At 40.9% G+C, this 14316-nt stretch overlaps 1 protein-coding gene across 1 annotated transcript in view; it reads right to left on the reverse strand.

Annotated features, from left to right (window-relative positions):
- NUDT3 (nudix hydrolase 3) overlaps nt 1-14316 on the reverse strand; it is a 40229-nt gene that overhangs the window by 11029 nt on the left and 14884 nt on the right. The window contains exon 2 of the mRNA XM_077334428.1: nt 2708-2818. Coding sequence (XP_077190543.1) covers nt 2708-2818 — 111 coding nt within the window. The remainder of the gene's footprint in view (nt 1-2707; nt 2819-14316) is intronic.

The following is a 14316-nucleotide window of genomic DNA, read 5'->3' on the forward strand; positions in this document are numbered from 1 at the left end:
TTGTCATTTACGGGGATGCTTCCATGCTTGGGTGGCGATGGATGGGGCTAGCCTTTTAATTACTTCTTTCCACAATTGGGAAAGCATCTCCCATTAATCACTCCCTTAACATTTTTATATCCTCCATGTCTTTGCGAATGACAACTGAACCCAAAGGACAGGTTTTGTTATTTCAGCAAGGAATTAGCCAATCATCATCTTGCTGCATATTGGTTGTGATGCTGTTTACTAATTTACTTTCTCCTTATATCTGTACTCTTATGATTTTTGTTCCATTGTCTAAGGAAGTGTGCAGGCACACGAAAGCTCACACCTTGAATTAACTTTGTTGGTCTTAAAGGTGCCACTGGAGTCAAATTTTGTAGAACTGCTCTGTGATAACACCACTATCAAGACTATGACTAGCCCAAGGTCATCCAGGCTTCATGCAGAAAAGTGGGGAATCAAGCCCGATCAGAAGTCACCGCTCTTAACCACTACACCAAGTAATGATTAACCCAAGTACAAGTAGTAATTTTCTTTCCTACTTTGCCATACCCCATAACAAAAGTCTATATTACAAAAATAGTGAAGAATGTTTTAGCTGCTTATTTAATAGCTTAAATTGGTGGTGTTGGAGATGAATGCTGCGAATATCATGGACAGCCAAAGTTACCAACAAGATAGTTTTAGAGAGGAGCAAACCAACTATGTCATTAGAAGGGAAGATATTACGGCTAAAGCTCACTTTGTATACATCACGCAATCAAACTTGCTAGAAAAATCATTAATGCTCGGCATGGTCAGCAGCAAAAGGAAACGTGGTTGCCAAAGGGTCCGCTGGCTAGACATGATCAAAGCTGATACAGGGATGACCATGAACCAACTAAACGAAGCAGTCAGAGACAGGGGCGCATGGCAAAGACTTTCTTATAGAATCACTGAGGGTCGGACACGACTGAACGGATACCATCATCATTAATAGCTTAAGCCTAAGGCCCAGGTACAGCTAATCTGGACCCTTTGCTCTGCAGGGGATGAAAGAAATTTTGAAAACAACCATGCCCGGGAATTGAAATAATAGAAATTTCCCTGGAGTCCATAGGAATACCAACAAGAGGCTAGATTCAAGTGGGTAGCCGTGTTGGTCTGAAGCAGCAGAACAAATTTAGAGTCTAGTGGTACCTTTAAGAACACCAAAAGTTTTATTCAAGGTATGAGCTTTTGTGTATATGCAGACTTCTTCAGATACAATATATTGTGCATGCACATGAAAGCCCATACCACAAATAAACATTTGTTGGTCTTAAAGGTGCCACTTGACTCTAAATTTATCCTACCAAAAGAAGAGAACACACAAGTGCACATTCACAGAAGATGTTTCCTATTACCTCCCTGGATGAGAGAAAAATACAAATGGAGGAAAACAGGAATGAGGAGGATCTAGCTGTGTATCCTGAGATGGAGTACCCATAAGGGTTCTGAGTGCAGCAGTGTTGGCAATATCTTAAAACCATGCTTCTTCTCTTTCTTAGCTGTTTGTGCAAAATTTTCCCTTTTGCATAACATGCCCTCTCTCTTCAGCAAAGTGTTTGCATATGTGTGCTAAGTGTCCACAGCAGTATGCCAGACAGATGTACCCTTATTGTGGTACATCTCTCTATCTTCCAAGAATAATGGGACATATTGGGGGGGGGGTAGAAATTTAATAAATAATAAAAGAGAGGAGGGGAATTTTTTGCCAGCTACATAACATGTTTCCTGCTAATTGGATTTTTCCCCCTTCCTGCCTTACGTACCTTATAAATCTTGGGCATAGTGAGAGGATTTTTACTGGGGAGAATAGGAAGAACATCTTTTCTGAGAGTTATTTTTCTCCTTCACATCTATAAAGCAAGGAATTCCAGTGTTTCAGCCCCAGCCCTTTCTTTACATTATCATGAGTCCTAATGCTGCTGTAGGCAACTAATACCTGGTCCTCATGACATTTTGTAGTCAGGTACAGATAATAATTGAAAGTGGTCATGCACTTTAACACACCCCAAATCAGTACTTTTATCAGCAATAGGGAATGCTTTCCCAATCACTGCATCTGTCTATCTGGCAAAGAAAAGTGGAGATTTAAATCTACAAATATTTTTTACCCTAGATTCCATACAATAAATACCGCAAAGAAACAGTCTTTAATAGTTCCCAAAGAACATAGTCTAATTCTGTTTCTACAAACATGCAAACCAAGATGAATATGATAAACTACACATTATGATCACATGTATGGAACTCATTGGCTGTTTTTTAAGAAGGGAATTCTCTATGAGAATCTCTGTTCCATGCTATAACTGCTTTTACAGATACCAGGCTGAAGACAAGATATTTGTGTTTTTGTAACGTGCCATCCAATTGCAGCTGATGTATGATCTCATAGGGTTTTCAAGGCATGTGATTAAGCGGAGGTAGTTTGCTATTGCCTTCTTCTGCAAAGGCTTCCTTGGTACACTCTCATCCAAGTACCACCCCTACTTAAGCTTCCAAGATCTGACAATACCATGACACATCAAAGACAAGATACTACTGCAATTTCTCATTTAAGTGCTACACATTCATTCATAGATGCTGATTACACAAGACAATTGAAATTACTTGTGTTTTTTCTTCTATGTGGATAGTTTGAGGAATTAGTAGAGTACCAACAGTTGTACTTCAAGTAGGTCTCTGATCAGTGACTCACCTCTTCACAAACTTCTCGCACAGCAGCCACACTGGGTTCCTCTTCAGGCTCCATACCACCTCCAGGAACAATCCATCTGTCTGGATGACGACTACTGCTCACTAACAACACCTACCAATGAAAATATAAATAACTTGGCTTTATATACGGCTGTGCAACTTTAATTCCATAAATGGTGAACACAACCTTGCTGTATAAGAAAGGCGCAACTAGAGAAGTAACTGGACTCTCCCTCTACTTACACAGTGATTGAAGCTAACATCAGAAATCTCATTATATTTCGTTTTCGGCTTGAAATACCTATTATTTTAATGATAATTGTATGTTTTATAAAAAGGATACAGCACATAAGGTATTCTGTCATCAGATTTATTATTCCAGAACATGAGAAAGCTAAATAAAACAACTTACACAAAGGTGTCCTACACAAGTACATATAATTTCTTCAAATGATGGTGAGGGGCAATAAATAAATTGAATGAATTAATAAATAAATATAAAATCTTTTTTTTTCAAAGATGAAAAATTGTTTTAAATAAAATGGTATAGCAATTTAAGCAGCAATTAGCAAACACATTATTCTAAATCTTGTTTTCTTACTAGATCATCTAATATAGTAAAACATACAATTCAGTTAGTACACCAACTTTGGTTCTATATGCCACAACACAATCTTATTTGAAAAAGTATTATGTCACATTCTCAACAAAATGCACATACAATCTGTACTGGGCAAATCATGCTTCAATATTTGTCATTGTATAAATTATTTATTTATTTATTCCATTTTTTACCCACAGCTCCCAGCATGCCAGCTCACAGTAGGTTATAACAGTAAAAACCCCATAATAAAATATAAAACCATCGCCATATTAAAACCCATTCTTCCTTTGATGGCACATTAGAAACCTCTCTCTTCCCCACTCCCAGTCTGTTCTGAAATCTCCCCCTCCAGCGCCTCAGGGGCATAAGATATAAGAGGGGAAAATCTGATGTCCTAGTCAGTCTTAGGAGGGGTCCTTAAGGATTCAAATATCATTGAGGGAGGTTAGGTTTTCTTTCAACAAAGCTGATTAGAAAATCCAGACAGATTAACTTTTGCTTGGATTTTGAAATAGTCACACCAAATCCCTTTCCAGTTTGTCTGAAAATAAAAGATCACTCTGTCATGTTCAGAATCAGAATCACACAGAGCTGAGAGACTACAAAGAGCCATCCAGTCCAGTCCCCCAACTTCTTGGGGACTTAAAAAATGTACACTCCTGACAAGTGCTCATCCAAAACTTCCAATGAATGGGACTCCACCATCCTCCAAGGAAGCATATTCAATCTACGAATAGCCCTTGCCATCAGAAAATGCTTTCTAATATTTAAGTGGAACCTTCTTTCTCATAATTTGAATCCACTGCTCCTAGACCTTGTCTCTAAAACTGCAGTAAACAAGTTGGGCCCCTCTTCAACATGTCTACCTTCTACATAGTTAAACACAGCTATCATATCACCCCTTGCCCTCCTCTTCTCCAAGTTGCACAAACCCAGCTCTCTCAACCCCTCCTAATAAGGCATGGATTCCAACCCCTCAACCATCCCAGCTGCCCTTCTCTGAACACATTCCAACTTGTCAATATCCTTTTTGAACTGTGGCACCCAGAATTGGACACTATATTCTAAATAAGGTCTAACCCAATGCCTAATAAGATGGTTATAACTTCCCTTGCTCTAGCTTCTAAACTTCTAGCTATGCAGCTTAATATTGCAGTAGCATACTTAGCTGCCATATCACAACTGTTGGCTCATATTCAACTTATTTTCCACTAGAACTCCTAAATCCCTTTCACATGTACTACTATCAAGCCAGGTATCCCCCACCATATATTTATGCATCACATTATAGTATTACACAGTTTCTAAATGTTTTCATGTTTATTAACAAGGTTAGGCCTATGAATGGCCCCTGCAAATTTTTTTAAGTTACTTAATTGTTAATATCACATCATATTTGAAAATATTTACACAAAGCTGTTTTTACCAGTCTTTTGTTTAAGAGCTGATATCATTATTCCATCAAAAAAGAAATGTACTAATTTTTGACAGTCCCAATGGAATGCATTACCTCGCAATGCAATAAAACCCTAACAGTTTATAACAGATTTTCTTATCTAGTTATGTTTTTGCTGGTAAAGGACATTTAAAAAATAGCTAAACTACTTTGTTCTTTGAGGACACCGTCATCTGTCCAGGAGCAAAAATTGTCACTGAAGTACAGGCAATTACTGCTTACAGTTTACTTTCTGTAAACAAAAAAGTCCATGAGGTACAAGCCAAGCCCAGAAATCTGCATTTTGCTACTGGGGCTCTTTACATGCCAAGCTTATTTAATATATCAAAGTAAAAAATGACCTATGAGTTTGTCAAGAAAACACTGATCCAGGGAAACATTTTAAAGTGCTCTAATGAAATACAGCCCTTCCTGACAACCTGATAACCATTCCTGATAACGAAAGCCAGAAAACTTTCTCAATGTAGAAAAACATAAATTTTCCTGTATCATTCCTGGCAGTTCATTAATCCTCTAGTAGATACAAACTGTAGTTTTTGTTATTTCAACTATCTCGCTCTGAGGCAAGATGGCTGCCAGAGGTTCTTGCTGCCACTTCAAAATGGCACCCGGCCACAGCCGTGGTCAACTTCTTGGTGCGCTTAGAGCGATCACCCCACGTGCTCCAACCAGTCACAGGGAGGTTGTGGCTGACTTGCCTGCCAGCCCAGCCCTTCTGCACCAATGGATCCTCCTCAGAAAGAGATCCGTCATCCCTCTTCTCCACCATTATGGCTACTAATGATCTGCACGCCTAATCGGAAAGGTCTGAGTCACAACCGGCCACCGCGGACTTACTCTCCTCCACCGCGGACTTGCTCTCCCTACTAGAAGTCAGGAAGGGAAAGGAGGGTATTGGAGGAAGAAAGAATTAAGAATAGAAATAGGTTTTTTAAAAGAAATTTTCTCTCAGAAATGCTGTTAGTGCTCCAAAAGCCTAACCGCCCTCTGTTGGTAACAGAAGGGAAAAAAGCTGACCTGCCTCCCTGAAGAGAGGGATGAAAAACACCCAGGATGTCTTCTGCCTCTGGGGAGAATAGCTTTGTAAAGTAGCCATACCCCTGCAAATTACTCGGTATACAAAAGGGGAGATTAATCAAATGCAAAAGAAACATTTTCCTCATGTCACAGCATGTTTTCAAGGTCTGGATGTTTTGGTATTGTAAAACATCAACACTTCTGCCATTATAACCAAATATGTCTTTTTAGGAAGTATTCTACAAGATACTTTGGGAATTTGGCTTCAAGTATAAATACATTCCAAATACAATATGTATAAGGTTTGAGTTGTCTGTCTGTTTTAGGATTACTTAAACATCAGAGACAAGGGCTAATTTTTTTGTTTTTTTTTCAAATAAAGAAAAGAAATATACAAAAAGATTTTTGACAGTCTCACTTGCCATTTTTCAAATCAAATTCAAATTCAAAAAACATTTAATGGCATATAAAAACATCTATATAAAAGTAGTTGATAATTAATAATTCAAAATGATTACATAGTTATAAGATAAAAACAAATAGGTGAAATAAAATAATGATAATCAAATATACATTCCTCCATCGAATGCTCGTTAATCAGTAATTCACACTGACTATAATGCCCATGGATTAGAATTATTTTTTACTTAGCTGATAGCTGAATATCCTTTTGTATCACCCTAGCCAAGAATTTGGCTACTAGTTCTCTTATTTCTGGGGACTTGCCATTTTTATGAATAAAGTATGAGTCCAGTGGCAACTTTTAAGACCAATAAAGTTTTATCCAAGGAATAAGCTTTCATGTGCATATATACTTCTTCAGATACAATGAAACAAAATGTCTTCAACCATTACAGCAGAAGCAGGGGGGGAGTGTTTATTTGCCAGGAAGGGCTAGTTGCATGCATAAGAAACTGGGTGATTATAGCCGAGATAGATTAAGGCAGATAAGACCTGTGAAGGCAGCAAATTAGTATACATATAAAAGTATGTGGCAATAAATAAGCATACAGATTTATTGAGAATGCAAGATCAATGTATGATTCCAGTGGCCCCTTGAAAATCAACAAACTTTCTCCTGGCAGAAGATAGGAAAGGGGAAGTTGATTGCTTCAAAATATCACCCAAGTAACAACCATCAAGGCTTTGGAAATACTAATGCCTATCCTAGCCAGAGACTGTGAAATGGCCAGCTCACACCTTGGCTAGAGTCTGACATCTTGAATGAACACTGAGATTTAACACATTAGGAGGACAGAATATATTCCTAGAGATTTCAGGCATCTTTGACCCATAAGAGAGTAGAAACACAAGAGAGAAAGAAAATCCATTTGCACAACCATTTGATGGGTTTCTTCTGGCTGAATACATCCGGAAAAGGAACTCTCACACTTGAGATCCATCTTGATAGATGCCATTGACACATAAAAGAGACAAAGGACTGGCTAGGTAATCAAAAACTCTAAGGCAGGCTTTCTCAGCCAGGGTTTCATGAAACCTTGAGGGTTCCTAAAGTCCATGGAAGGGTTTCCCAAATGGTTGGGAGTTAATTTTTAATATAATTTTTAAATGTGTTAAACATTTATCAGGTGATATGATCATATATGATCATGTTAACCTCCCCCTTCCAAGGGGGGGGGAGCAGTCAAGTGCCAAATCATTATTTCCCCAGGAGGGCACAAGTGTGAGCAGCTATCCCCAGTTCACCAAGTAGATGAACATGCAGGCACTAGTTACAAACTTATAAAAAAGAGGGAAACCCCATTAAAGATCACGTGAGCCAGGACAGTGGGGTCAGACAGGAACTCAGGATGGTCACTGGGCACCCACACACATCAGAGAGCTGAAGGAGAAGAACAGTCATGGAAAAAGATGGTGGGTTCCCTTATCTATGTTCTGTGGTATTAATAAAAGGCTAAGGAGGGTGGGGGTGGGCAGGGATGGGGGAGCAACGATTGGCCCCTTAGCCCTGGACTCACGAGTTGGGACCCACCCACACCCCGACTGCCTGGGGACACGCCAGGTAGGCGACCGTGCAGGGGAGGGGGAACACCGGGGGACTGCTGGGGGGGGGGGCAAAAAGGCTTCCTGCGGGCCTCAAAGCACTCCCACCGCAAGGGACAGAGGAATGCAATTTTACCAAACTTCCTCTCACAGCCGCATTTTGCATTTTTGCTTGTAAAGCTCTCCCAACCCTCAAAAGAGAGTTCTGGGATAAATGGCAGGTTGTTTGCAAACGGCAGAAAAAGATCCACTCTGCCAACTTTTTCATTAACTTTTCCAGTGGACCTAACCCATGGGGGTTTCCTTCCAACTCTCTGGAATGTCAAACAATGAAAAGCAAAGCATTTAAAGAGAGCATGCTGTGAAAAGTTTCTGCCTCCATCCCAGTTTACTCAAAAGAGAAAAGGATGCATGTACTAAAAAGGATACTGCAGACAATCTATTACAACAAAGACTATTTTTAAGTGAAATACTTGAGCAGGAAAGGCATGTACATTATAATCTCAAAATGCATTAGAACATAATTCAAATTCCTCAGTATCCGTTCATGTCTAACTTGTTAAGACATGGAAGTATTTGAATTAGTTTCTCACCCTGAACTGAAGAATGAAGAAAAAAAGCAGATGTCATAACACATTATATTGTTGTTACATGATTCAATAACTCTACATGTACAGAACAATTTTATGCATTTTACTCAGAAGTCAGTCGCTTTATGTGTAATAGGGCCTCCTCCCTAGTAAATGTACAAAAAATTGCTAGTTTAGCTTTCTAAATTAATGCAATAAATTAGCCAATTGACTCACCTATGGATGTGCAAATAGATACTTATCAACCTGAACTATTAAGACTGTCTTCCCTCCAAAGAAGATTGTTCCATCTGGAATTTCTGCACACAATGCTTCCACTGCCTGTGAACCATCACGTCGCTGATTCTAGGGGGGATTTTATACAAGTATAGATTTTGTGTTCTAGAACTGTATACACTAGACGAAGACAAAGTTATATTTATATCCACTGACAGGCACACATTTCTCTGTTCTTCCTTTTTTTTCTGGATTGATTTTTTTTTAAGGGGGAAGAACAAGATGCCTACTTAACATAGCAGAGCGAACCCTGACACTGAGTATATAATGTTTTGTTCTCACTGAGAAGAGCATTTTGGAGTGGGACTTCCATTAGTGGTGTCCAGACATGGCTCTTGATGAATCCCCTCTGAAGGAAAGCCAACCAATGGCACAGTTGCTATGAGCCTTGGCTGAAATACTGTGTCCTGATTACGCATTGGTCCTGGCCGTCTGTCTGGAAAAAGGCAGGTGCTTTCCAAGGAACTGATGTCCATTGGCTTTTCCTTTGATGTCCATATAACCTGAACAGCTGAGAAGTGATGCTTCCCAACCAGAGAATCACATCTGAAAAGTTGCAGGATGTGGTCTGAGACATAGGGATCAATCCAGCAGACCATACTCTGTCTCAGAGACTGTTTTACATTCAGGGTCAAACTGCTATTCCTGGAGGATATGTAGTTGATAGCGCTGTAGAAACCACTGAAGTCCAGTGAGTAATCGATCCATGGAACTGCCTTGTGCAGAAGACTATTAGGTCCCTTGAGCATACCAGGAACATGAGCTCTGTACTCTTGGCTTTGACCAGATCTTTTGGCCAAGCTGAGGCTGAGAAGGGTTGGCCAAGCTGAGGTTGAAAGGGGACATGATGGCTCTCTTAAAGTATTTGAAAGATTGTCACTTGGAGGAGGGCAGGGAGCAGTTCCTGTTGAGGATAGGACCTGCAGCAGAGGATAGGACCCGCAATAACAGGTTTAAACTACATGTAGAATGGTACTGGCTAGATATCAGGCAAAAATAGTTCAGCTGCCTAAGGAGATAGTGAGCTCCTCCTCACAGATGGTCTTTAAGCAGCAGCTGGAAAGTTACTTATCATGGATGCTTTAGGATGATCCTGCATTGAACAGGGGGTTGGACTAAATCAAACTCTATCGTTCTATGCCCCCTTCAAGGATCGCTGCCTTGTTGTGGCAAGGGGGCTTGCGTAGTTCAGTGAAGCTATGAGCTATACCGTGCAGGGCCACCCAAGACGGACAGGTCATAGCTGAGAGCTCTGACAAAAGGTGATCCACTGGAGAAGGAAATGGCAAACCACTCCAGTATCTTTGCCATGAAAACTCTATGGACAGTTCCAATAGGCATAACGATATGACGCTGGAAGATGAGCCCCTCAGGTCGGAAGGGACCAAAATGGTAGGGACCTCACAGAAGCAGAAGAGATTAAACAAAGGTGGCAAAATTATACAGAAGGACTATACAAGAGCGAGCTTAACATCCCTGATGACCACAATGGGGTAGTTACTGACCTGGAGCCAGACATCCTGGAATGTGAAGTCAAATGGGCCTTAGGAAGTCTGAGCAACAATAAAGCTAGTGGTAGTGACAGCATTCCAGTTGAACTATTCAAAATCTTAAAGGACGATGCAGTAAAAGTGCTACACTCAATATGCCAGCAAATTTGGAAAACTCAACAATGGCCACAGGATTGGAAAAGGTCAGTTTACATTCCAATCCCAAAGAAGGGCAATGCCAAAGAATGTTCAAACTACCGCACAATTGCACTAATTTCTCATGCTAGCAAAGTTATGCTCAAAATCCTACAAGCTAGGCTCCAGCAATATGTGGACCGAGAACTTCCAGAAGTACAGGCAGGATTTCGAAGAGGCAGAGGAACTAGAGATCAAATTGCCAACATACGCTGGATCATGGAGAAAGCTAGGGAGTACCAGAAGAACGTCTACTTCTGCTTCATTGACTATGCTAAAGCCTTTGATTGTGTGGAGCACAACAAATTGTGGCAAGTTCTTAAAGAGATGGGAATACCAGAGCATCTTATTTGTCTCTTGAGAAATTTATATGCAGGTCAAGAAGCAACAGTGAGAACTGAACATGGAATCACTGACTGGTTCAAAATTGAGAAAGGAGTTCGGCAAGGCTGTATACTGTCGCCTTGCCTATTTAACTTGTATGCGGAGCACATCATGAGAAAGGCGGAATTAGAGGAGTCACAAATTGGGATCAAGATTGCAGGGAGAAATATCAACAACCTCAGATATGCAGATGATACCACTCTAATGGCAGAAAGTGAAGAGGAACTAAAGAGCCTGTTGATGCGGGTGAAGGAGGAGAGTGCAAAAGTTGGCTTGAAACTCAACATCAAGAAAACAAAGATCATGGCATCCGGCCCTCTCAATTCCTGGCAAATAGGAGGGGAAGAAATGGAGATAGTGACAGATTTTATTTTCCTGGGCTCCAAGATCACTGCAGATGGGGACTGCAGCAAAGAAATTAAAAGACGCTTGCTCCTGGGGAGGAAAGCTATGGCAAATCTAGAGAGCATCCTAAAAAGCAGAGACATCACCCTGCCAACAAAAGTGCGTTTAGTCAAGGCTATGGTCTTCCCAGTTGCAATGTATGGCTGCGAAAGTTGGACCATAAGGAAGGCCGAGCGTCAAAGAATTGAGGCTTTTGAACTCTGGTGCTGGAGAAGACTCTTGCGAGTCCCTTGGACTGCAAGGCGAACAAACCGGTCAGTCCTAGAGGAGATCAGCCCTGACTGCTCTTTAGAAGGCCAGATCCTGAAGATGAAACTCAAATATTTTGGCCACCTCATGAGAAGGAAGGACTCCCTGGAGAAGAGCCTAATGCTGGGAGCGATCGAGGGCAAAAGAAGAAGGGGACGACAGAGAATGAGGTGGCTGGATGGAGTCACTGAAGCAGTAGGTGCAAACTTAAATGGACTCCGGGGAATGGTAGAGGACAGGAAGGCCTGGAGGATCATTGTCCATGGGGTCGCGATGGGTCGGACACGACTTCGCACATAACAACAACAACATGGTTCTATGACTCTAAGCTCAAAAGTCCTGGAGACATTGTCTTCTGGGTGGTAAAGCATATTCTAACTCATGTCTGTGATCCAGCCAGGGTGTTCTGCCTGTGATGGGGTAAAACTGCTCTTCACCTTGTTTAGAATAAAGCTGAGGGTGTCCTTGTTCCTAGCTCCTGAATGGGAGAAATGATCAGGATGCCATCAAGGACTGATCAGGGCCACTAGAAGAGGAAGAAGAGTTGGTTTTTATATCTTGCTTTTCTCTACCCTAAGGAGTCTCAAAGTGGCTTACAATCACCTCCTTTTTGCTACCACAGATACCTTGTGAAGTAGTTAGGGCTCAGAGAGTTCTAATAGAACTTAACTGGCCCAAGGTCACCCAGCAGGCTTCATATGGAGTAGGGAATCAAACCTGGTTGTCCAGATTAGAGACCACTGCTCTTAACCACTACATCATGCTGGAACAAGTCAGGAAGCAAAGTGGGTTGGGATGACTCCTTCCCATAAACAGGAAGTTGAAAATTTTAGTCCTATCTCCCTGAGCAATTGGTGAGAAGAGCTGATCTGGGTCTAAGGAATAATAAAGTAGCTTCAGGCAAACTTCAAGAGAGAGGGCATTGTAAAGACAAGATGCCATCACTTTAAAAAGCTCGGTTTCTAGTCCTAAATCTACTACTGTTGTCCAGTCCTTGGCTATGTATTTCATCCATTTTAAATCTACTACTGTTCTCACTTTGAAGAGAAGGTATCTTGGAATGAATGATTCTCTTTATTCAGGCTTGTTCTTTTCAGCTTAATTTTACACATTGCTTCTTGGGTATTTCAATATTGATAATTTTAAGTATATTTTTTTCTGATTTTATTGTATTGTTTTTAGCTTTGTAAGTCACTTTTAGCAGATCTATGGAAAGGTAATATATACCTTTTCAGAATAAACAAATAGTAGACAAACCTATATTCAGGGGTATCATCGCTAAATCCTATTCTGAAAGAAACTCAACTCTCTTCCATGGTAGAGCTCCCTGAAACAGAGGCCACTGTAATTTTAGGCTCGCTTTACAGGTAAGTACAAAGTATATACTAGTCCACAATAGGTTTACTATCCTGCTTGTATCAGGTGCAGGGAACATTAAAAATTAAGAGTTTGATGGAAATGGCAGCTGTAAGCCGCTTGCCAGGTGATGGGTACCAATCACACAATTGTTAGTTATTTGAATGATAGTGCTTATTCCAAAATATGGAAGGTCCAAAGGCAAGGCCTATTTGAGTTAGGAGCCCAACTTTCCAGATTTCAATTTTATCTCTACATATTTCACCATCTCCTGCTATGTTACCGATAGTCCACCACTACTTTTGTCAAGTGTCTAATGAACAGTTCTCTCACACTCACTCACTCTCATCTAAAGAAAGCAGGTCTTTAAAAAGGAAGTATCAAGTTGCTGCTGGCTACCATACAAGGAACGCCTTAAATGCCTCCTCCCATCGCTATTAGATAGCCTTTACACATAACTTCCATACATGTATCCAGCAGCTCTGGTCTTTAGCTGAAATTACACTGGCAGAATGAAAAAATAGAATCTAGCAGCAATGGCCAATCTAATTTTTATAGCTATTTACAAATGCATAAGACAATGTGCACACAAAGGGAGAATTTCAAGGGTTTTTTGCTCAATAACTGAAGTGTATGTAAAAGAAAAGAACATTATAAAAAGGAAAGATGAAAAAGACTTTAGTTAGCAAAACAGTTAAATTTACATAACTCAAATAAGAATGATCATAGATTTTATGCTTGTATTCAATGGACAAAACAAGCAGATCTGAAAGTGGAGATGTTTCCTTATTTTAGTCTTCTTTATACTGATAACCAGGAGGAGGTAGTCACTGACTTGGAGCCAGACATACTGGAATGTGAAGTCAAATGGGCCTTAGGAAGTCTGAGCAACAATAAAGCTAGTGGAGGTGACAGCATTCCAGTTGAACTATTCAAAATCTTAAAAGATGATGCAGTAAAAGTGCTACACTCAATATGCCAGCAAATTTGGAAAACTCAACAGAGTCCCTATGCTGTCAGTATGCCCTAAACAGAATTTTTTTGCTGAGTAAGTCAACTTGAGATCCAAGGATTGAATGTACAGACTTCGAGGCCATATATCATTGCTTTGCCAAAACAGTGTGACCTTACACCAGTGGTCCCCAAACTTTTTATCACCAGGTACCAGTCAATGCTTGACAATTTTACTGAGGTAGTCTTTTGCCGAGGGACATTGCCACCGCCACTTGAGCCCCTGCTCCGCTTGCTTTCCCACTGGCGCCCCTGACTTCCCACTGCCCGCTGGGTGGTGCTGCTAGCAGCAGCTGCACAGTGCCATGCCAAGGGGGAGCCCCAGCAATGGCAGAGCAGCCCCCGAAGCAGCAGCCGGGGAGGAGGACGAGGAGGAGCCGCGGCCCGGTACCGACTGATCCACGAACTGGGACCAGTCCCTGGAGCAGTGGTTGGAGACCACTGCCTTACACCATTCTTTTCTGAGACTCTGCAAATTCATAAATTAACATCACATGTAACCAGTGCAACCATACCCCTAAAATGTAACCAGTAAAAACCAGACCCCCTGGACTGTTTTCCAGGGGTGCCAAA

Source organism: Paroedura picta, chromosome 4, assembly GCF_049243985.1.
Source record: "Paroedura picta isolate Pp20150507F chromosome 4, Ppicta_v3.0, whole genome shotgun sequence".
Taxonomy (NCBI): domain Eukaryota; kingdom Metazoa; phylum Chordata; class Lepidosauria; order Squamata; family Gekkonidae; genus Paroedura; species Paroedura picta.